We start from the raw sequence: 23,089 nt of genomic DNA, 5'->3' as shown, positions 1-23,089 counted from the left end.
TTATGTAAAAAAAAAAAAAAAAACCAAACCCAAAACACAACAAACCTAACTGCAGTAGAAGAGGAGAAAGGTTTAAAACAGTGTTTATTGTCCAGGTGTGGACCTTTTGGGTTCTGGGGTGGTGGTTGTTGTCAGGTATTTGCTTCAGAAGTCGCTGGAAGGCAGCGCTTGCGCTGCTGTGGGGAGAGTTCTGCTCTCTTTACAGTGAGTTCTCCAGAGGTGGTTGGCAAAACACGCTCAGGAGCTCTTATCTGGCAGGCTGCGCCACTGCAGCTGCAAGTTTTCCAAGTAATTCTGTAGATACAGGTCAGCTGCCAAAAAGGTACTGTAATTTTGAATCGAAAAAGTACAGTTTTACTAACTTTAATCATATACTGTCATACTGCAATTAAGATACGATCTGAGATGACTGTCTGATTAACAGTCAAGGCAGATCTTGAAACGAAGCATACGTTTTCTTGCCTGCCTTGTTGCAACGTAATCTAAAACTGTTCTGACAGCAGTGAGGTGCCAGTTTACTAAAATCGATGGCTTTAACGTGACTCTTCATTATAAGAAAAGGCTTCTGAAGGGTTTTGCGAATCTCATTCTCCAACAGCAAAATGAGAGTAATTCAAAGGTTAATTTATTACATAAAACATATACTTAACACTCTCCTAGATAATTTATTGTATACTTTAGAAGAAAGTTAAAACATATGTTTTTTGATAGAAATTAATGCTAAGATTGCCAGTAGACCTTGATCAATTAAGAAGCCTTACCGAGCGTGAAGCCGTTATTGTGGCCTTCAAAAGGTTACTTAAGATTTTTTTTGCGTTTACAAGCATCGGAGGTGCTCGCTCTGCTGGACGGCTGTGAATGGACAGCAGCTGCTTCTGCAGGAGTGCCGAAGGGCAAGCTCAGATCTATGACTTTGAGTGATGACGTCTGACTGGAGCCTGAACTTGTGCTTCCGGAGGACCTGAAAGACAAAAGTTTACTCATCAGTCTATAGAAATCCCTGTTTTTAAAAAAACAGCTTCTAATGGGGACTTGGTAAAGAAGCCACCGAGCAGCAGCGGTCATTGCAGGTAAGAACCTGGATCTCTCTAGACATGACCAGTAACCGCTTAAGAAACGTGTGAGAACACTGTTAGATCACAGCGGATTCAGTATGTTACAGGCGCTAATAGCTGAATATGTGTTGAACAGGGGGAAAAGTAAAAGCATACGTGTCTGCCCGACTTAATTAGGAGAGGGAGCTCTCACTACCATTTGCAAAATGTGGCTGGAGTGCAAACTTGTGCTTTTATAATGGGAAACCACTTTAATTACAGCACAGTTAGCAAAAGTAAATGTAATTAGTTTTAAACCGTGATGGACGCTGAAGTAAATTTAATTGTGTGCTAGAAAAATCTAGTAACAAGGTGGGACAGGACAAGGAGAAAGTTTTTATAGTGTTGTTCAGGCAGTAGAGACAAGATTGAGAAGACCTTCAGGAGTGAGGAATCAGGTCATTTAGGGACTAATTTTGCTTTAAAAAGCAAACAAACCACACCAACCCCCAACCCCACTGCTAGCACTTACCTGGTAGAAGCTAGTGAGCTCCGTGTGGATGGCGAGCGAGAACTCTGACTGCCACCAGCAGAAGCAATTGTAGGAAGCTCTAAATTGGACTAGAAAAATTGGAAAGAAAAAGGAAGTTGATCTAATGGTTGTATATAATAGGACTGAGTATATCAGGAGAGTTTATAATCCTTTGTATTTGAAGAGCTGTTGAAAGCAGATGAATGCTTCTTTCCTGTTTTACCTTAAGTATAGTTTATTGTTGACTTTAGGAACTGCCCTTGAAAAACGCTCATCGGTTTTCATCAGCTCATCAGCTGACTACAGCTGTCAGTCAAGATTTTGAGGGCAGTTAACTGGAAAGCTCACCTGGTGAAAGTACATTTGAAAGGGTGTAGTTAAATCAGGATTTGCTTCTAGAACATCAGCTAACAATTTGTCAATGGTTTTGCTGAAGCTTTTCAGTTCACGAAGATCAATGTCTCTTTCTTCCTGTGTTTCTGTTTTTGTTTTCTTCAGAGACTGAATTTCTCTGGAAAGTCTGGAACACTTTTAACACAAATATTTTTAAAGCTTTGCTATTACGAAAATGCAACACTTTTTCAGAAACCTGCTAAGTTTAAATTCTGTGGTTATAACCTTACCACTGTGTATCACCGTAAAGTTAGAAGTTGTCATTAGTGAATATACAGACCTGTTTTATAACCCTTTCGAGTTTTGGCTTCTGTTCCTCTATGTCTTTGTTCAGCTGCAAAATAAGAGCTTGTTTTTCCTTCTTCTGCTCTTGGAAGAGGGCCTCCTGCTTCAGTAATGTATCAAAATTTTTTTCCATGCTCTGCAAATTCATTTGAAGTGCAGTTTTAGTGTATCAAGCAGTTCCGATATCCTTTCACTTTCTGTATTACTCTGTGGGAGGGTCTGTTCTGGATACTCCTTGTTCCTAATGTAGCTCAAGCAACGACCAACTTTCTGCCTGTCAGACTGTTTAGTGGATCAACAGCTGGATAAAGAGACCACCAGGTAGTTTACGTATCTTTGAAAAACTCCTTTAAAGGGACTACTCATGAAGTTTTAAGTACGTATTTTCAGATATGCCTCTGAACAGTGTCTACAAACAATGCACTGCCCACAGTACCAACTTAGCAGTGCCAGCTGTCCGAAGAAAAATAACATCGTTTCCCGTGGGAAGACATGGCTACCTTTGACTGGAATGAATAAAGTTAGCTCTGTAAGGGAGGCTCTGTTTTTTAAAAACTTACCTAAATGAAAAGGCAGGAAAGGGTATGCCTTAACACCTCATTATATCCTAGGTCTTACTCCCTGAAGAAGGTAGGTGTGTCTCTCTAATTCCAGAGGTATTATTTCTTAAGTAAGCTGTATGTCCTACGGTGGTAGAATAGGCAATAGGAATGTTCGTTGACCCGTAGCCAGTGACTCAGGGCTTAGAATAATCATGTGGGATATAACAAAATGCCTTGGATTTCTTCTGCCTAAGAAAATTTTAACTAAAATGTCACGGAGTTTAGTGTTGTTCTTCCTTAAGGGCCAAGGGGGCTTTTTGATACAAGAGGAACCAGGAGTAAGTCCTTGACGTGGAGCCCTGATCACAAGCTGTCCTTTACCTGGGTTCAGTGCTCAGCCTGCTCCGTTAGGAGTCAGCTGGCTTTCCTGCGCTATAGGAATGCTGTTTAAACCAAAGTATCCTGAATGCTAATAAAACAGAGTTTGTTCTCCTAGAAAAATCCTGGGATGTAGATGCCAGAGCACACCAGATGTGTGGATTTTAATCTCTGCAGTACTGGACAGGATGCTACAGTAGAGTGGTGTATACTACACAAAAACAGAGCTGCTTTGTTGGATGCCAGAAGAGAGCATCTGTCGGTGTGTGTCTGGGATTTGGAAATTGTAGCTGTGTGTAACTAAAAAGCCTGAAGTTTTATTGTAAGTCAGGAAAATTCAAATAAGCACTCTATTTTTGAAAGGAGAGGTAGAGCCTTCTAAAAACTCATAGCCATTCATACAAAGCATAGGATACAAAAGAATGGGCTAAAGTTTGTCCCAAAATTTCCTGTTCTTTCAATAGGATGGCTTACATGGATTTAGCTTTTGAACTTTTTTTTTTCCTGAACTCTTCTTGTGTTTTACCTGGAGATTTTCCTGAAGTTCCTTGATCTGTCTTCGTTTGTATCTATATTTTTCATCAGCAGCCCTTTTCTCCTCCTCTAGTTTCAATTTTTCCTCATGTTCCTCACCTGTGATCCCAAAGAATGAGGCAGCATTAATGCTGGACAAGCAGTGTACGCAATGCAATTTTCACTTTAGAATAAGTTGCACTTTATATATTAGTGTTGGGAGTATTGCAGAGACCTCAACGTTTAACGATTTTTTAAATGCTCCACTACTAATTCCACATCACTGTGAAAAAGTAACCGGCTTCATGAGAGAATGATTTAAGAGCTACTGTTTTCAGAGCCAGCAGAGGGCACAAAAGTTAAATAATCAAATGTTTTTCTAGAATTAAGTTTGTGTAATTTCTCCTGGTGATGCTTTTTATACACTAAACAAAGAAAATTCCACTGAAGGAGAGCAAGCTTATGAAGTTTAAGTGGCAAGGGAAACAACAGATGAAGATATTTTTCAGAATTCTGAGGAATTTCCAATATCCAAAAACTCAGTTAGGTAGTCCATATTTTAAAAACTTCTGACCCTACACTAAAATAGTGCAGTTTAAGTTTTACTCTTCCTCATCATTTTCCCAGATGACAGGTTACTACGTTTTTGCCCCCCTTTCTCTTTGAAAATGGGAGATGATGATGGTGTAGCCAAGGGCTGGGTACTCCCTAAGCTGCCTGTGGAGCTGCTCTGGGTGCAGTATGTGCCCAAGCTGGCTCAGGCTACCACCAGATGGCCAGCAGTGGCACAGCTGCTTCTGCTTCTGTAACTGGAATTAGTGGCTGTGGGTGATGCAGCACTACAGAGGAAGTGGCACTTTTTGTACTGTGCAAAGTTTCACCCACAGACCTATGTACTTCAGAGGGCGCTCCTTGCTTTCTCCCAGGAATGACTTCCCCCCCACCCCAGTAACTGTCTTTCTGCTTTGCCTCTTCTGAATGCTCCTCTTCACAGAATTTATATAGGCTTAGAGATTTTCACATAAAGCAGATGTAAGGACATAAATATTAGTTAATTACGCCTTACTGCACTTTCTTCTGTGCTTATTCTGCTGAACTATTCAACGTAGCGTGTGAATTACACTCCCTTTTGCTACTGTCAGTTTAGTCTCTGTGATTCATTCTGTTGTGCCATGGAATTTCCCCACTATATACCCGAGTTATATATACAGCAAATAGCAATTTCTATTTTACATACTTGTCTCAGTGACTTCCTTGAAAGAGTTTCGATAATTGCTGTTGCAGTTATTAAGTACACACAAAGTGTTTTCCAGAGCTACAATTTCTTTTTCAGCTTTGCAGATCTTTGCATCTAAATCATCGCCTTCACGTTGAAGTGCTTCCTTTTCCTGTGCAGCCTGAAAAATAAAAGTGATGTTTTAGGTGACTGCACGCACGCTGAAAACATTAGGACAATTATATAGAAAAACAATACCTGCAATATTTACAGGTTAAAGTCCCTGGTAGATAAGGGGGCTTATCTGTGTTGTCAGGCTTGAACTGAGATCTGAGTTACGAGGTAACTCAGGCAACTGGAAGTCGTTATTTACGGTACTGGAAGTTCTTTGAGGCATTTCATCCATGTGCATTTCACTATAGGTGTCTGCCTCTCCATCTAAACTCACCCCGTCCTGAGGAGCAGCATCCACACTGCCCAAAGCAGCTTCCACAATTTGCACTGCTGACGCGAACTGCTTCATGTCTCTTTCCTTTATCCACACAATCCGAGTAAGAGTTGAGATTATACATTACATAAAACTACTGAGCGAGTGTTAGAAACCACCAGTTTGTCTGGGAATTACTCACTTGCAAGGCTCCATTCATCTGATCAGTGAGATTTAAGAAGCAGAGCCAGCTGGTGAGGAGAAGTATTTTCTGCGGTCCCTCAGAAAAGCCGAGACCCCGTAGCTGTAGAGGGTACGTGTACGTATACACCCACAGTGACCACAAGGCTTTTACTGAGGGTCTCTTGCTGTGCTAGATCTCACAGCAGCAGAAACACCATCATTAAGACAATTAACACTTAAGAATGAGGAAGAAGATGGACTTCAGAGCCAAGATCGCAGCTAGAAGTGTTTTGCTTTAAGAGAAAAATCAGAGAATTTGTGGAGATCAAAAATAATAGATTTTTGTACCAGAATCAGGGTATTGCATTATGGATAAAGTTTGATTTTTATTTTCTTTTTCCCAATAAAAAGCTGACGTTCTACAAGGTTTAAACACCATATGGTGAAATAAATACCTAAAAATAACTCTGAAGGGTAGAAGAATTTAAGATCATGTGAGACTGTGAGAATCTTGTTTCCAGTTTATAGCAGATTACCACATGACTTCTTGTGTCTTTATAAATTAATGAGGTCTGAAGTGAAAATTTTCAAACTGCTCAAAAATAAGGCTCCCCTGATGTGATGTGAAATTGCTGTAGCGTTTAAATAACAACAGTGTCAGATTTAGACTGAAAGTAAGCAGTAGGCAAGGAGGTTGTCTTAGTTACTTGAATAGAGCCCAGGGAAATCTGTAACTTAAATACTTTGCATTATAATGAATTATGTTAATAAAATACCTTAATTACATAGTAGGTAAGAGTTTTCTCCTCTTCTCCTTCAGGTGGCATCATGACAATATTAAGAATTTCATATCTGCATCTCAGTTTATCAATTTTATTTAGGCGATCTTGAAATTCGGCACTGATATATTTGGGGGGAAAAAAAGGGTTGAGAAAGGGTTTGTTGGTAGTGTTTCATGGGCAGTTCTTGCAGTAGCACTTTAAATTACTGGTGTTCCTTCAGCAGCCTGTGGGTGTACTAGGAGGCAGGCAGGCCAGCAGTTCTGCTGCTACTGGGTTTTGTTGCTTTCTGCGTTCTCCCAGCCACAGTCACCCATTCTTCTGGTTACCTCCACTTCTCTTGCAGTTCTAAACTGCGGGGAATTTCTTTTCATATTCCAGATCATTGCATCTTGGGAGGCCACAGTCCTCCCAAAAATTTTTAAAGGTTTGGCATTTAAATCCTCCAGCTGCACAAGCTGCCCCCTGCTGATATTATCTTAATATTGCCACTACTGGCTGAGCGCGAGCAACAGTAGGCAACAACCCCAAATCAAATTACATGGAAGTATCAATTAGCTGTGCAATTATCAAAGGAAAAAAGCCCCACAGCCTGCACTCTCGGTGAGCAGTTAAGCTTTAGTCACACTAATTCACTCTCATTTCCTATTGCGGGGGGTGTGGTTAGCAGAGGAGTGAACTGAGCTTGCCAGATTTCAGCAGTTCAGCTGCTGCGGCATTCAGTTTTGGCTGGATACAGATCCTGGGATTTCGGAGCTGAAACTGTCCCAGATACTTTGCGCCAATTATTACAGAAAGGAAAAGTTATTTCAGATATGGTTGCTTTATAAGAGGGTAGATGTGTAATTCAGAAGATTTAATTTTGTTATATAGGACACACAATGGAGAGCTCATTTATTAAAAATGCGAAAAACCCAAACCAAACCAAACAGACTTACTGTATGAGTCAAAGAAATCACAGTTTTATCAAGCAGTTGGGAGTAAACCCTCTTGAAAAGCAACCTTTCTGTTTTAAGTATTTTGTCACATCTCCAGACACACCAATTTCACATTTCCCTATTATTCCTTGAAAAATGCACATGACTTTTACGTTTAAAAAGATGTCTGCAGCTGAGGTTTCCTCCCAAGACGAGGGAGAGGATCATCACTAACAGAATAAACGGAAATCTCTTGTTCACCAAGTTGTCAAAGCTGTAAGGCTGGATTTTAGAAGCGGAATCTCTTGCTAACCTCAACTGCCTCAGTATTTAACTTTGAGCAACGCTTACTTCACCCTCAGTTTTCTCTAATTGGTGAAACTGGGTATAATGCTTCTCTTTTTTCACCGAGTCTCATGTAAAATATACTCAGTAAAAGTTCCCAGTTTAATTTATGTAAGAGTAGTTACCTCACGCGCTGCCGTTCCTGATCCACAAGTCTTATCTGGGAATCCAGCATTGCTTTATGAATCTTAATTTCCTCAGTTCTTTCTGCTATGGCTTTCTTTAACTCCAGTTTTTGTTTTTCCAGTGTTAGAACTTTCTCTGTCTTATTACACAGAGTATCTCGAAGACGGTTCAATTCTAGTTTCAAGAGATTATCTTCAACCATCATCTCCTAATAAATGCCAAAAAGGTCTCAAAATAAGAAAGCATTTTTAATTAAGGTATTTATAACAGTTAATAATTTTTTATAAAGTCTACGTTATTTTATCTTTTATATATACGACAATGTAAGACTCATTTTGCTCTGCATTTAAAAGTGTTCTGTTTCTCATTTTGCAGTGAGAATTCTCTCAAATTCTCAGTTTACACATTAAATTGATAACCCAAAGAAACTTTATGTGGCGTACACAGGAGACGTAACGCTCTGCCCAGTAAGACCATAGTGATGAAAGGGACTTCAAAGTTTGGGAAGGAAGCTGTATGTCAAGAAACTACAAAGGGGGTTCTTATGGATATAATGATGTAGCACTGTGGGAGGCAGACAACAGCCTTCAGATCAACTCAGGAGTTTACGTGTTTCAACAAACAAACAAACAAACGTGTCTTGTACTAGTGAAGTTGCAAAATAGTACTGTACCTGCTTAATGGCTTTAGCCTTTTTTAACTCCTGATCAGATCTCTCATTGAAAAGATTTAGTTCATCTATCTTGATCATCATACCGCTTGTTTCTTCTCCTGTCTTATCCATTGCTCTCTTGATGAAATGGACATCGCTCTGTTTCCAAAGTAAGTTATGTTTAAGTTATTTCAGTGAACACAGTTTGCACCAAAAGCTACCAGTTAATTTCAAACGAGATATTTTTAAGTCTGGAACCAGGAACCATCATCATCTTATGTCCATAGGCGGCTCTGCAAACAGTGCCTAGAGCATTGCAATCCTCATGCAGAGCGCTGTTGCAGTATTAATGTCATTGTTTTATTTGGAGTGTAGTAATTGTTATTTATACAATATAGATCTTTTAGCCAAGAAGACAGTTCTAATATAATGACGTATTTCAGCTAGATAAAAAAAATCTCCTGGCATGTCTGACCATGACTTTGATATTCATAGTTCATCTTCATAAAACCATCTGTCTTTGACAATACTCCAGAGTATGAATAAATGCCTGGAGGTGTGTTGCAATGTTTGATTGCACTCACTGCTCAAATTTTGCATCTCCTTAAAACTGAAGTGTGGGCACCAGTTACCCGACATTAAACCTTGTCACTGCATGGATCTCCAGTTAAAGGGCTCTCCTATAAGCAGTTTCTTGCCCTTGCTAAATGGATCAATTTTTGTTTTAACTGTCATTTTGAGAAGCCAGCAGTAATGTCTTATTAAAAACCTGGCTTTTGTCTCTGAAAAGAGGTTTCATAGCTTGCTAAAATATAGCAGATTAATAAACAAATACATTTCTTATGAACAGAAATTATAAATTGGCTACAGAATAACTGACTGGTTCATATCTGCAAGAAAGGTTAGTGCGTTTTATGAAGAAGTACTGATGGTCACTGGATAACGGGAAACCAGAGAACAAGCTCATATATGCAAAATTCTCACATGGGAATAAACACAGAAAAATAGTATTTCTGAATTATGTATCAGGATGGGGTCAACTAACTCAAATACTGTCTCTTCATTTCAGAAATGTAATTTTCTACAATTTTAAATGCCAACTGTACTTAAAATTTTATGAAAAATGTAAAAGGAAGTAGTAACATCGCAGAATAACGTTCTATTTCTACACGGTCCTAACGATAAATTCCGACATTTGCAAGCCGTCAGTCACATCTTGAAATGAAAGCTCAGCTCGCCTTTCCAACATTTCAATGCTTGTCGTCCTGCTAAGGTGCCTCAGCTGTGCAGGAATGACCTATTTTTCTGTAAGGTACAGGGAACATACAAAGTATTCCACGCGGGTAACACAAAGTCCAGATCTCTCTTAATCTAATGCCAAGTTATTAATTAATAAGACCCCATCTACTCAATTCACTGAGGTTTCTAGATGTTACACAATCAACCTGATATTTTAAGGAAGTTACCTGAAGTTTCTTGTGCTGTGTATGTAAAACATCATATGCATTTTTCTTTTCTTCTAAGGTTTTCTTAAGTTCAGTAATTTTTGCTTCCAGAACTTGTTTTTCATCTGCATTAACCTCTCCTTCTAATCGTGACAGCCGTCTCTGTACTTGCTGAATATAAAAATCCTGTTAAAATAATTTTTAAGATAATTAATAGTCTGAGATAAGCAATTATAGCCTTCCTATAAAGCTAAAACACTGGATCTAAATAAACTTGGATCTAAATGTTGGCTTTAGGACAGTCACCCATTTAAGCTTTTGTTTTGTAATAATTTATGGCTTATAGACCTCATTAACCAAATATTCTTAGATGACTGATGTGCAGTGATGGTTCAGGAGTAATCTTCTAGAAGAGTGACAAAGCATACTCAGCAGAGTCTGCTGTAGGGAGGCTTACAGTGGAGCTGCCATCTTGCTGTTCCCAGCAGATGCTGATATAAAAGAGCAAATTTTCAAAGTGGTGCATAGGAAATATGCACAAAATCCAATTAGTAAATAACAGGATTTTGGCATGTACCTCTTGTATTGCTTTAAAAATTTACCCTGAGGTGTCTGGTTCAGAGGGATCAAAGTAAAGAACTGATTTAAGAAATTAGGGGGAAAAACAGCAAATCCAAAAAATAATGAAATACATAAGTGAATAATATAGGTAATACTATAGCAAGTTTCAGTTATTTCAATTTTATCCATACATCTAGAGACAGAAATAAATGCAGACCTCAAATTATACTGCACGGCATTCCCAAAATGGTAAGAAGTTGACAAAGATTACAGAACCAAGCAATTTACTCTCATTAGACCCAAGAGACAATTATACTACGACAGTACATTAACATTTTACCTGGTTATATATGCATTCTTGTTGTTTCAATGCATCCACATCAAGTCTGTGCAGTCGACTCTTAAGATTTTTAAGTGATCTTTGACTTCCCTCAATTTCCACTAGAACACACTTCTCCTTATCCCTCTGCACCTTTAGCTCTTGAGTCTTCTTGAAAAGTAGGTCTTTTAGCTGGTGTATTTCTGTTTCTTTTTCCTGGTGACAAATTAATCATTAAGTAGTAAGAAATAATTAATCACATAAGAATTCTTTTCTGAGGAATTATTTGCCTTTATTAATTATATATAGGAAGATTTTACAATTTCAATACTGTATCCATTAATACGAACATGGAATTTCATAGCTCTTCAAAGTCTTTGACTTCAAGAGAAAGTAATCTTTAAATTTTTTTTAACTGGGATCCTACCTTACTATTACATGACCTTTTTTCTACTGTGGGAACACTACTCTTTTCAGCCTTTCAAAAAACTAAATTCCCAACATCCTTTCAAAAAACCCTCCTATTGCTTCTAGTATATGTGAATATTTGGATCAATATAATACAAAGCTTTTCAATGGTTTATTAAAACTTGTAACTGTGTGTATGCACATGTATGTAAATATGCATGTTTATAAGTTGGAATCATTTTGTTTGAAAAATTAATTACACATTTTAAAATCACTTGCTTATTCTCAGAGGTAAGTTGCCACTAGCGCCCACATCAGTGCAGCAAGTGAAGTTTTAGTAGGGTCTGTTGTAGTAAGACAATGCTGAAACACACTGAAAGAGTATTGAAAACAAACAAAATTGAGATTACTTTCTTTTTATAACCCTAACCAGGAAAGCAACCTTATTCTTTCTCTCCCTCCTTCCACCCCCCCACCCAAATAACCGAAGACCTCCCGAAGCTCAGGCTGTTCAGCACGTTAGTCTCCTGTAAGGGACATCTCTAAAACGAGTGATGTGGCATCACAATCCTGTTCCGAAAGACTCATTTACGTTCAGCACAAGGCTGGTACAGAGTTTGAAGACACATGTTTAAATTAATATAGCAAAACTCCTTACAATTCACTTTTCTACATTGATTAAAAATGTGCTTATTCTTGATTTTTATATCTATGCATTGTGAAATTTGCTTGTGAACCATCTTGCTGCTTTAATAACGGCGAAAGATAACTTAACTCCTCCTCTAAGAGTTCATAATCACATTCTACCAAACACATTTTTTTTTGTAGTTGAACTTCCTCCAATTGCAATTCCAAATCCCAAACTCAGGAAGTAAAAAGCAGGTGTAAGTTTAATATGAAATCGTTATGGCCTGTAACATTTTACACTGATGTCAATGGGCTTTGGATCATGGCTGAATAACGGAATTTAATGTCAGAAGTAAACTGGTTTTTATGCATGTGCCTAATTCTGAGCTGTATTTCTGAAGCTAATGACAATGATGAATTCATCTACTAAAATTGGATCACAATTTGACCTTCATTCTGTAGTCTTTCTTGCATATCTAAATTCATTTTAATAGAGATTATTTCTCTCCCTTGAAGTGAGGTTGTTACTAGAGATAAGGTACTCAATAAGCTTCACTATGCAACAGTGTTTTGCCGCCGAATGAAGAGGGAGAAGTATCACAGAACTAAAGCGCAAAATGGTGACATTTCATCCACATTGTTCCTGTAAATATCTCTTCACAGCAAATTAATTGATGCGGCAAATAGCCATGTGTGTCTAATGGTGATGGAAAGCGTGCTTCTGACTAATACATCGCAGATATTGTTCAAGAACAGTTCATCCTAGTTATGATATTCCCCTGAAGCTGTGGAGCTGCCAAGCTCAATGTCATCTTAGGTTATCCGCCACAGATGCAAGCAGAGAAACCCTCCTAGTGGTTTAGCCACCCTGGTGACAATCTTAAGGGGAAGCAAATAAGGTTTTCATTTTAATGAAATGTTGTATCATTCCAACTTGTTCTCAAATTATCTGAAAAACCAGAACAGTTAAGTAAGGCCAGTAATTTAAGAAAACTCTTCATATAGGAGAGATATCCCCTCTCTAGTTTCTGTGTATATTTAAAACGTACAGTTAATGCTTGAGGACTGAAAAAATAACACTCGGTCTACTGCATGGGATTATTTCACATACATGCTACAGGGAACACAAAATAGGAAGAGTATACAGTGGTATGCACAGATACAGCTTTGGCGTCACTTGTGTAGGAGCAGCTGCTGTCGCCTTCATGGAACCTGCTCATCTTACAGTAAAGAGAGCTTCAGCAGATCCAATACTCAAGTGTCCAGCAAAATGTAAAAAAAAATATTTGTAGCAAGTTCAGTCAGAAGCTAAGTAGTAAAATACTTTACGAGAATTACTAGCAAAATGACAAAACGGTAGAAACATTTTCTGAAATACAGGAAAGTTCACGATTGCATTACAACATTACATTTATTCAAAAGCCCTTTGCAGTGCATCAGATGATAATGAATTAGGATATTTTTACTCCTATACTTAATTTGCAACATAAGAAGTGGGGTTTGAATTAAAAAAAAGTACTATTAGACATATTAAAAAACCAGTTACCATATTACAGCTCGTACACGCCACTTCCCAGATAAAAATCTTTATCCATCATGAAAATTAAATCTAAAGTGAGCCAGTAATTATTTAATAGTCCAAGTTAGGCGTATCAGAGTTTCATGTAGTAGAACTAAAATAATGAAGAGGAGACTAGGCCAGCCAAATCTGATTAAAAGATTTCAAAATGTTTTTTAATCCCAGTTTGCCAAAATCATAACTCTTTGCAAGTTTATAAGTTTTGGGGGTGGTTTACTAAACCCAAGAAGTTTTCAGTGGTAACGTTACTAAAAAGTCATCCTGACAACTCTCACTCCTTAACAACAGGAAAACGATGGAAGTTCAAGGACCCCTGTTCTTCAGCAGCCCGTAAAACAGAATGTTTGGAGACGTGAACTCCCAATAGAGCTAAGCAAAACACAAGATTTTGAAATTTTTCAGTAGTGTTACAAAGCAGAAGCAAAACATTACTATATCTTTTTTAACAAAATTAGCCACATTCCAGTAAAAAACTTCTACTTCAGTCAATCCAAGAAGTCTGTAAGTAGCTTTTAGCTGATGTCAGAGGTAAACGCCCTCTTCAGTGAATTCTGGGTTTAGATCTGTACAATGACAGTTCCTGTATTATATGTTAGTGTACGGGGAGTCCATCGTCTGAATTACTAGGATCACTTATTTTCCTCCAGAGTTTTGCTAACACAGATACTGATGTATCTACACGCTTGTTATTTCATTGTTTGATTAAGTAGCTACATGTCATATTAATTCTTACATTCCATTTTAATCCATAAATGTTTGTTCTAGATAGAGCTTGCAAATTCAAATGAATCCTCGCTTGCAGAAACCACGAAAAACATTTTACCTTGACAACTTTTTCTTCTTCCTTTAGTATTTCTTCCATCCTCAGTGCTTTGTCTTCTGAACTGAGTGTCTCCTCCGTCACAAGCTTCAGTTTATTGGAAAGACTTGCATTCTTTTCATTGAGAAAGCTTAATCTAAACAAAATTATATGCTTTAAAAAGTTAAATGTATGTTGCATATACAACACTGACAAAACCAAGCAGCATACCTTACTCAGCAGTTGCCTAATAAAGCAGGCTAAACTTCAGTCTACGATAACCAAGGCCCTAACTGATTTTTTCATGCCCTTTAAGAATGAGGATTACGAGGGTATTTCCTTAATACCCAGTGCCAGGAACTATCCAGGACATGAAGTAACCAGAAAGTTGGAGGCTTTAATCATCAACATCATTTAAAGTTCTTTGCTAGCTCAAGGATTTTATTACATTACTAATACTTACAAATGATATTTTAAAAGGTCTGTATCTTACCTGGCTTGTTTTTTCTGAATTTCTTTCTTCAGATTGGTTACTTGTGTTCTCAAAGACTCTAGATCAGAAGCAGTTCTGTCCACGGTGGATTTCAAAGCATCCAGCTAATGAATTACAACATAGAGCAATCAAGATCTTCTTCGGTATGTGTTATGATGTTTAAAATTGTAAGGTACCTACTTATGGGAAAGTATTCTGTTTCTTTTTAGCAGTGTTTTCCAGATGAAAAGTGCTATGAATTCTGAGGTGCTGTGAATTGGCACAGCTAATAACTCAATAGATTAATTTGCATAATGTGAATACTGGGGCAAAATACTTCAGACTACAGAATGAAGTAGGAAGGTGCTGCGGGCTGTAGTTCTTGTCTAACAGCACCCCTAAAAGTCCAACAACAGTTTTACAGAGCACAGCTGACTTTGATGAGGTTCTTTGTGAACATGGATACCCTTATGTATCTACTGAATCTTTCTAATTCAAACTTTATTGGGTACCTAAAATTATTTTGATTAAGGGAACACTGTGACAAAAATACATGGACATTTAATTTGGTAAAAAATGCATGACAGCATATACTCATTAAACAGGATAGGAATATTTTACAATTGGTTCCTCATTAGTTTTCACAGTATCGCTTAACAGTGTGAGTGTAATTGTCTTCACTTCCCCAATCGAAGAAACCTGATCAAGTGTATATATAGCAGGTCTCCCTTGGTACCAGAATGAGAAACTGGGAGGTCACAAGTTGTCAGTTGAACTGTGAAGTATGGTTTTTTCCTTGTTTCTCACTTGCATGCTGCAGATGTTCTAACACCTAATAATGGGAGACTTTTCTCATTATCACATTATGTAGAATTAATTGTGAAAAATGTCAAGCAAGAATCTCACGTCTTAGAGATTAAAACCTAGCAATTCCGTGAACCCTCGAGTTTGCATGAATTATAGGGTAATCTAACAGCCTACGCCTTGTTTGAGCTACCTACAGTTTAATTAGAATATCAGTTTATGAACCAACTGCTACAGAAAAGCTATGCAAATTTGAGGCAACAGCACACGCAGGTGGTTTTTTTTAAATCATCAAGTTTTCTGAGTAGCATTGAGTTACCATTTTCTTGTTAAGAGAAAACTTATTCAGGTAATACAAGTGTATCCCTTCTCAACAGAACCACGAGACTTCAATTATCTCTTAGAAATACTTCTACAAGCATTTAAGTAATTAAGCAGTACAGCTCGTTCCTAGCTTTAAGTGCAGATGAAGTATAAGTAACAGAGTTAAGTACAGACAACATCAAGCGGTGTTTGATCACTGGGCAGCCCTAGCCTACTGCCTCTTGATTAGAAAGCCGTGTGAAAGCATCTGGGGGTTTTTCCAAGAACGTTAACCTGACTACAAGGGTCATCACTGCTCACTTCTGAGAGCGCAGGATAGGAATTGTTTGGAATCCAGAAGACATTTCTCTTATCTTTATACAATACTGATGTCTACATATGCTAAAGGCAAGAAACATCTCCTTCCGAAGCATCCAATAGTGTTACACCATTTAAGAGAAAATTCATTTTATACCAACACAACAGGGAATACAAGCTAATCTCTTCACCACTATCAATGAAAGGATTAAGCTGAGGGTTCAGATCCCAATAATCACGAGCAGATTGAGGAGAGCAGACGTTTTGTTGAATTATTAAGAGTCTAGTCCATAACCAGAGAGAAGTAAATGTTATTCCTGTTTTTCTACCATCTAGTCAAAAGTTGTAGTTTTAGTCTGTTTTCCTGAACTGTTTGGTCATCCTTACCTCATCCTGCAGCTGACCCCTGTAAATATCCTGAGCTTGGTACTCGTTCCGGAGGCTGGTAGCTTCCCGTTCAGCAGAAGAAATTTTCTTTTCATATTCCATATTATTAACAGTTTCATTTACCAAAAAGGAAGTCTTCTCTTTCAGCACAATTTCTTTCTTTCTGATCTCCTGTTTTATCTCTGCTATTAGCTATCAGGATAAAAACATTTTAGCTTTGCTTGCATTAATTAAGATGTGTTAGATTAATAAAGGGTACAAACCAGAAGATATTTGCTGTTAAGACTACTCTTTGCATGAGACAGCCCAGTTATCACATAATTCTTACATTACTTCAATTCCACTAATACATCACAACACCAAATACTAAAACTGGATTGCAACATTCCAAAATATTCCAACAATTTCAAAAAACAAACACTTATAAACTTAAATGAAATGACACTATAAACTTATGACACTATAAATTTATATGAAACAAAAATCATTTTTGATTGATTGACTAGGAAAGAAAAAACAGAAGAGCTATGTGAACAAAACTTCAGATAGAACTGAAACAGAGGAAATATAAGAGGAAAATTACCTACAGTAATTGGTAAAGATGCTTGCTTTAGCTGACAGATTTATAGCCATTCAGTGAAAATTGTGTATTTTGAAAGTTAAAGATCAGCTACAGGGAAAATTATACTGTAGTTCTAATGTAAAAAAAAAAAAGAATCTGTTTACAATACAGATTACCTCAGTAGGACTATTCTATGAACTATTAATACATGGAAGGTTGACCAGAGCTGGGTTTTTGTTGCTGTTTTTGTAATACCTATGTTCTTTGCAGGAATCTATGAAGTCCAAAATATTTCAGCTAAATTAGACCATTATATTTTCTGTTTGGTAGTATTTCTTTTGGCTTGTCATTTTCTATTATTACTTTTTTTTTTTTTCAGGGTTGTATCTTAAGCCTGTTTAAAGCATGTTTCTGCTCAGGCTATACGTAATACCTATATCGGCAACACAACAAAGCTGATATTCTTTCAGCAGAGCCAAGGATTTAGGTAGAGCCTTCTTGTACGTGCAATTACACTTTTTCCCCCCTTCATAAAAAAAAAAAACCCCAACTTTGGAATCCACATTTATAAAGTTTTTCTCTACACTGATCCTTCAGGCTTTTTCTGGTGCATCTGTTCTATTGCCCTGCAGAACTTTCTGAGGAGTTCACCCCTCTCCTGACAAAGTCAGGATAAAATATACTCTATTTATACCTCTCACTATTGTACCATCTGTGCATAAGACACTAACAAAACAAATGAAGACTGTATCTTTTAGAAATTAATACTAACTCATAATGCGTAACAGGATCTTTTTTGGATTAGAAGAGTGCTGTTGCTTCTCTCCATCTGCAGAATGTATCTAAGGACCAAAATTTTTAACTTTAATGTGATTATTTATCAGAATTCTGACATAAATGTTAGTCATGCGTTTGTTCACAGAGGTAGCAATGCTAATCCCTTCAATAATAAATTTCTTTTTTATATTTCATCCCAGACACAGAATCCCCCCCCTTGCAGTTGACTGTCCTTACACTCCAAGAAACAAGGCCCCATCTTGTTGCTTCTTAGATTCTTAGATGACAGACAAGAAAATACTGAAACTGGCATGCTTTGCATTTCCCAACGACCTGAGATCGAAAATTAAACCTTGCATAGTATTGAGCAGAGCACCACTACACTGAGAGACACTGCTTTCAAAATAAATTCTGAATCTCTTTCGGTAATACCTGATCTTTGAAATACCTTAATAAAATGGAGAGGTAAACACAAAGAGAACACTAAACATCTAGAAGACTCAATCATTCTACATGCAACTGGCAAAATTACTGTCAATATCATATATACAAAAGTAGGCTGATGTACTGAGATGGATCAGTTACAGCAGTTTTACCAAAGCGCAATGATCAATCTGTTGATCTCTTTTCTGCATCTGTTGTATTGCATTCTCCCACTGCCTGAGCACTTCTTGCCTTTCCTGATGAACTCTCCGAAAATCTTCAGCTGTCTTGTCAAGCTCTATCTGTTTAAAAGAAAGCACCCCCATGATTTCTGATTTTAAAAATTTCATATATAACTAGCTATCTCCAAGAACCTTAAGCACAAACCTGAGCTGTTATGGTTTCTGTAAGCTCATTATCAAGAGCTCTGCGCTTCTGATTTGCTTGCATGGTCAACTTCTCTACTTGCAGGGTTAATGCCTAAATTAAAGGATACGAAAATACAATGTATTTGAAAACAAATATATTATGTCTTATAAATTCTTAAAGGTCTGCTGTAAGTAGGGGTAAAATTACTGAAATCAATTTTATTGTGTTATAGAAAACAAAAAAACCAACCCCTGAGAATCTAGCCTCTCAGATTTTTGGTCATGCAAGAGGCCATAATCTTTTGCCAGCCCTTGGGACCAGCCTGGAGCTAGGCCAAAGTAAACCTCCACCGTGGATAAATGTGCATGTGGTGTCCCCAGCATCAGCTATTTCACTTTCCTCTTCCTACTACGCTGTGTGACTTGCTAACGTAAACGATACCGGTGAGACTGTGTAAGCTAAAGTTTTTGGGTTAAGTATTTAATGAGTAAAAATCAATTTTCTCCTCCCTGTATTTAAAGGCTCAGAAGAATATTACCCAGAGATGATTATCTCTAAATTAATATTATACTTGAGAACTAGCCCTTATAAAGTCTGAACTTGTGACTGGAGTGTTTATTATACCATCGTTCATTATTCTAGGCAGTCTTGATGAAATAGCTGTACTTTGTTCTCTGTAGTATTAAGAAATTCAGTTCCAATGGGAAAATCTACACTATTTGCCCAGTCTTAACATAGTGGCACTGATTTCTAGACTTTCTTATCCATTTGGGCACTTTCTCAGAAAAACTCAAATTTTACCCAGACGAACAAACAAATTAATCTCTTTAATTATGCCTTTCACCTTTTGTAAAACCTGTTCTCTCTGATTTTAAAATGAACCTCATATGGAATTGCACTGTTGTGCTAAGCGGAAACCAGTTTAAAAGCGCTGTTGTACAAAATCTTGTCTCCATCTTACCTGACTTGATAACATAACGAAGTCTTCAAATGCTAAAACGGTTCTCTCTTTTGTTTCTGAAAATTGCTGTCATTTCTACTTACTGCTAGTTTCCCTTCATCTTGTTGTGCATACTTCTGTATTGTCATAGCGTCATTATCTTTCCGATTTGATTCCTTTATCCAGCTCTCCAGGACTTCCTCATCACAGTTCAACTGTTGTTTTAAGGTTTCCAGCTTCTTAGTGGTTTTACTTATAGTATTCTAATAAAATTAAGAGATAAATTAAAGGGTTCATATTAAATGTTTAGTATGTTCTTTGAATAGTGACTGAAACAACCAGTTCAAACTACTGTAACAAGTTTACGTACGTCTTGTTGTCAACAGAATTGCTAGTTTTCTTTTTTGTTAATTGTGTATTATACTTAAGGAATGCTAATACACGGTCTTAAAAAAAGAAAAAAGACAGCTAAATTACCACAAACTTAAGATGCAAGTAATTTTAAACAGAGAAGTCAACCTCTGGCGAGATATACCTATATGTGGCATATTTATTCCACATAATAAACTGATCTGAGGCATCATAGGGTGAAGTGTCTCCTTTGCACACTAAGGCCCAGTTCTTAGATCCTTATCCTGCATATTAGTTTACAAATGGTCCCACATGACTGTGAAGAAATTTCCTGACACAAATATAAGAGAATCTGTATCCAGCTGAACAGCAAGGATAATCTTCATCATGCCACCCATTCTGAGGGACTGGAGATTACAAACAGACTTAATGAGAAGAAGGAGAGAAAAAAAAAAAACCAAAACAAATGTAATTTAAATTATTTGTAGAAAGAAAAAGACAGTTGCATTAAACAGAAAAACATCTGTAATTAGATAGCATTAGCTTACTTTTTTTTGTTTAATGTAAAGCAAATTTTTGACCTCAAAATCATGCCCCAAGTTTATTTTGTCTGGAAGATTTGCCACCAACAATTTGATTTCTAAACCATAAAGAAAATACCTATGAGAATTAACAAGATGGCGATGTGGATGTGTGGCTGTGTATCTGGTGTTAAGAACACTAAGAACTGTAATCTTTCAGTATCTACTTGATATTTGCTAAGTCTTGACCACTCTATGCAAGGAGATCCTCAGTGTCACTCTACTTGCCTACACAGGGAGAACTACATCCAGATGATTTATTGTAGTTTATAAGATTTAATTATAATTAGCTATTCTTGACTTATACTATTATTTCTGTAAAGTCAAGTGAGGACAAGTCATAAAGTCTAATTGCAATATGTGTGCTCTCTTACAAAAATTTTAAACCTTACTTCTTGACTGTTTTTCTTTTCTCTTAAGGAAACAATCTCATCTTCCAGTCGTTTAATGTCACTTTTGAGATGTCCAAGTTCTCTCTCAGCAAGTGCTTTAAAGTGTTGTTCAGTTTCAATTTCATTCTCTCTGGCTTTGTAAAGAGACTAGAGAATAATACAGGTCAGCATTTTACAATAAACAAGAGGCATATATCAACAAAAAAACCTTTTTTGCATGCAACGAAATCCCAAATCAGAGATGGTATGATTTTGTCATGGAATTATAGGAATTTTCAGAGCAACTTTATTGTTTGGATTTTAGTATCTCAAATATATGTATTCTTATATATATATACACACACACATTGTATTGTATCAGACATCCACAGAACAACCACTTATAGCCCTGAAAGCTCAATTCAAAGATATTTCACCCAAGATTCAGAATCTTAATCTTTCAAAATCAAAACCTTAGTCTCTTGATAACCAGTGGCTTTACGTCAGACTCAGGAGACACAGCAAAAGAAATCATTTGATTGTTTTGTGCAGAGACAGAACACCAGGCTGGCCTATAGCAGTATCTTTATATTGTCCAATCTGTCTGACAAAAGTGATTTATCAGGGGGTTTCTTCCTTGTACAATAACAAATCTATTACTTACTAGACGTTTCTCAAATAGAGACTAGTATGTACTGTCTCTTTTTTTATGTGCAGATTAAAACTTGACTCTAGCACAAAATTAATTAAAAAGTTTCTTAAGGGGGAAACTAAAAAAAAATTTTAAGTTTAAAAAAAAATTTAAAAAAGGTTCTGCAGGGAAGGTAGGGAAGTTTCTTAAGACTTTTTCACATGGGGCACTTTACTTGAAAGACGTGCAGCTTTGACTCAGGACTCTTTAGAAATCTAAAGCACCCATTTTGGCCAATTAACTCAGAGTGTTAAGTGAAGACTTGCACCTTAACCATGTAATTTCATTTTTCATGTCCATGAATTAACTCTTCACTAGGATTTCACAATTAACTCTTGACTTTTTAAAGATTATGTGTTTTTCCCTTACACTGATGTTTTATTTTCCTTGACCAAGTTTTTCTTATCAACTACAAAAGTCTCCATTAATAACGAATTTTAAAATGCATCCTTCTTGGCTTTCTTCTAGCTATGCTCATTTGATCAGGGATGGTCTTTTCAACAACCCTCACATGATATCACTGAGATACACAGTTTAACTTGTGTTTCCTGTGGAAGTGCTGGAATAAAGTCCTGACAAATCTCTAACAAAACGAGCAAAATATGTGAGGAGACCAGCCGCAGAAACGTCTGTCTGATCAAGGGGATCGACTCGGGGCAGCGATTTACCTGAGTGAAGCTGAACTCCTGCCTTACGTTTTTCAGGTGAGATGTCATCGCTTCTATACGCTCTTCAAAGTCGGCCAACTCATTTTGCAGGTCGACTTTTTCTTTTTGCATTTTCTGCAGCTGTTGAAGAGTTAGAATTGTCAGGTAACTGCTTTTCGTTGAGTGCCGATTACCTGCGACTACTTAAAAATACCAAAAAAAAATGTAAGAGGCGTGCACTACGTGCCTCCAAAGCCGCGAAACGAGAGGTTCCAGAAGAAACCCCCGCGCCTCGCCAAGCGCAGGAGCAGCCCCCGAGCGCCCGCCATGTTGCCGGGCAGGGGGTGCCTGCCGCCGCCGACTGGCCGGGGAACCCCGCAGTCCCCAGGCGTTAAGGGGAGGGCCTCGCTTCCCTCAGCAGCTCCCATGGGTTCTCCCTCCCTTCCTCTCTGCCCGAGCCCCAGCGGGGCGGGCTCCGCGCCGCCCGGCGCCATGAGGCGGCGGGGAGGGGCTGGACAGAGCCCCTCAGGGATGAGGGGTCAGGCCGGCGGGGGCTGCCCTGCGGCGGAGCCCTTGGGGGCCGCCGGCCGATTCCCCTCCCTCCTCCGCGCTCACTTCGTCCTCCAGCGCCTTGTTCTCTGCGTTGGCCACGGGGACGGCGTAGCCATCATCCCAGCGGAGCTCGGCCAGCACGGAGGCGGCGGAGCGGCTGTCCATGGCGAAGACGAAGGGCGGCCGGGGCGGGGCGGGCCGAGCCTGGCGTCGCCGAGCCCCTTGGCAACGGCGAGCCCGCGTTCACCGACCAAACGGGAAGCGGCTGAGGCGGCAGCCGCCTCCCTCCCGCTCGCCCCGCCCCGGCCGTTGGCGGCCTCAGCCCCGCGGGCTCGGGCCGGTGTGACCGGGAAGAGCTGGAGCTGGAAATGTCTAGTGGAAGCGAGCACATCAGCTCATTAGCGGGGCTATTAGTGAGGTTACCAGAGGACGACCTCGCCTGCGGTCCCTTGTGGCCCTGCTTGAAGTGGAAGGGTCAGCC

At 38.3% G+C, this 23,089-nt stretch overlaps 1 protein-coding gene across 1 annotated transcript; it reads right to left on the bottom strand.

Annotated features, from left to right (window-relative positions):
• Window positions 1–71: 71 nt before the first annotated feature.
• CCDC39 (coiled-coil domain containing 39) lies at window positions 72–22,791 on the bottom strand. The gene is made up of 21 exons (XM_054205148.1): window positions 22,672–22,791; window positions 22,078–22,197; window positions 20,740–20,886; window positions 19,520–19,678; window positions 18,494–18,586; window positions 18,280–18,408; window positions 16,345–16,536; window positions 14,554–14,657; window positions 14,085–14,217; window positions 10,669–10,863; window positions 9,789–9,953; window positions 8,344–8,481; window positions 7,670–7,878; window positions 6,280–6,403; window positions 4,915–5,074; window positions 3,691–3,797; window positions 2,240–2,380; window positions 1,915–2,094; window positions 1,567–1,655; window positions 762–961; window positions 72–311 (listed from the first exon to the last, which is right to left on the bottom strand). Exons 1-20 carry the CDS (start codon window positions 22,771–22,773, stop codon window positions 796–798), a joined length of 2,853 nt encoding a protein of 950 aa, XP_054061123.1. The 5' UTR covers window positions 22,774–22,791; the 3' UTR covers window positions 72–311; window positions 762–795.
• Between the last annotated feature and the right edge of the window lie 298 nt (window positions 22,792–23,089).

Source organism: Rissa tridactyla, chromosome 6, assembly GCF_028500815.1.
Source record: "Rissa tridactyla isolate bRisTri1 chromosome 6, bRisTri1.patW.cur.20221130, whole genome shotgun sequence".
In the NCBI taxonomy this organism is placed as follows: Eukaryota; Metazoa; Chordata; class Aves; order Charadriiformes; family Laridae; genus Rissa; species Rissa tridactyla.
This window is presented reverse-complemented; position numbering and strand designations above follow the sequence as displayed.

Bases quoted from the DNA above. Each gene is read 5' to 3' on its own strand.
- CCDC39 (XM_054205148.1), bottom strand. From the start codon at position 22,773: ATGGACAGCCGCTCCGCCGCCTCCGTGCTGGCCGAGCTCCGCTGGGAT. The intron at 6,404-7,669 runs GTAACTACTCTT...CAAATATATCAG, and splicing joins CAGGAACGGCAGCGCGTGAG to TGCCGAATTTCAAGATCGCC. The intron at 5,075-6,279 runs GTATTTTATTAA...TTTATTTTTCAG, and splicing joins TTACCTACTATGTAATTAAG to GCTGCACAGGAAAAGGAAGC.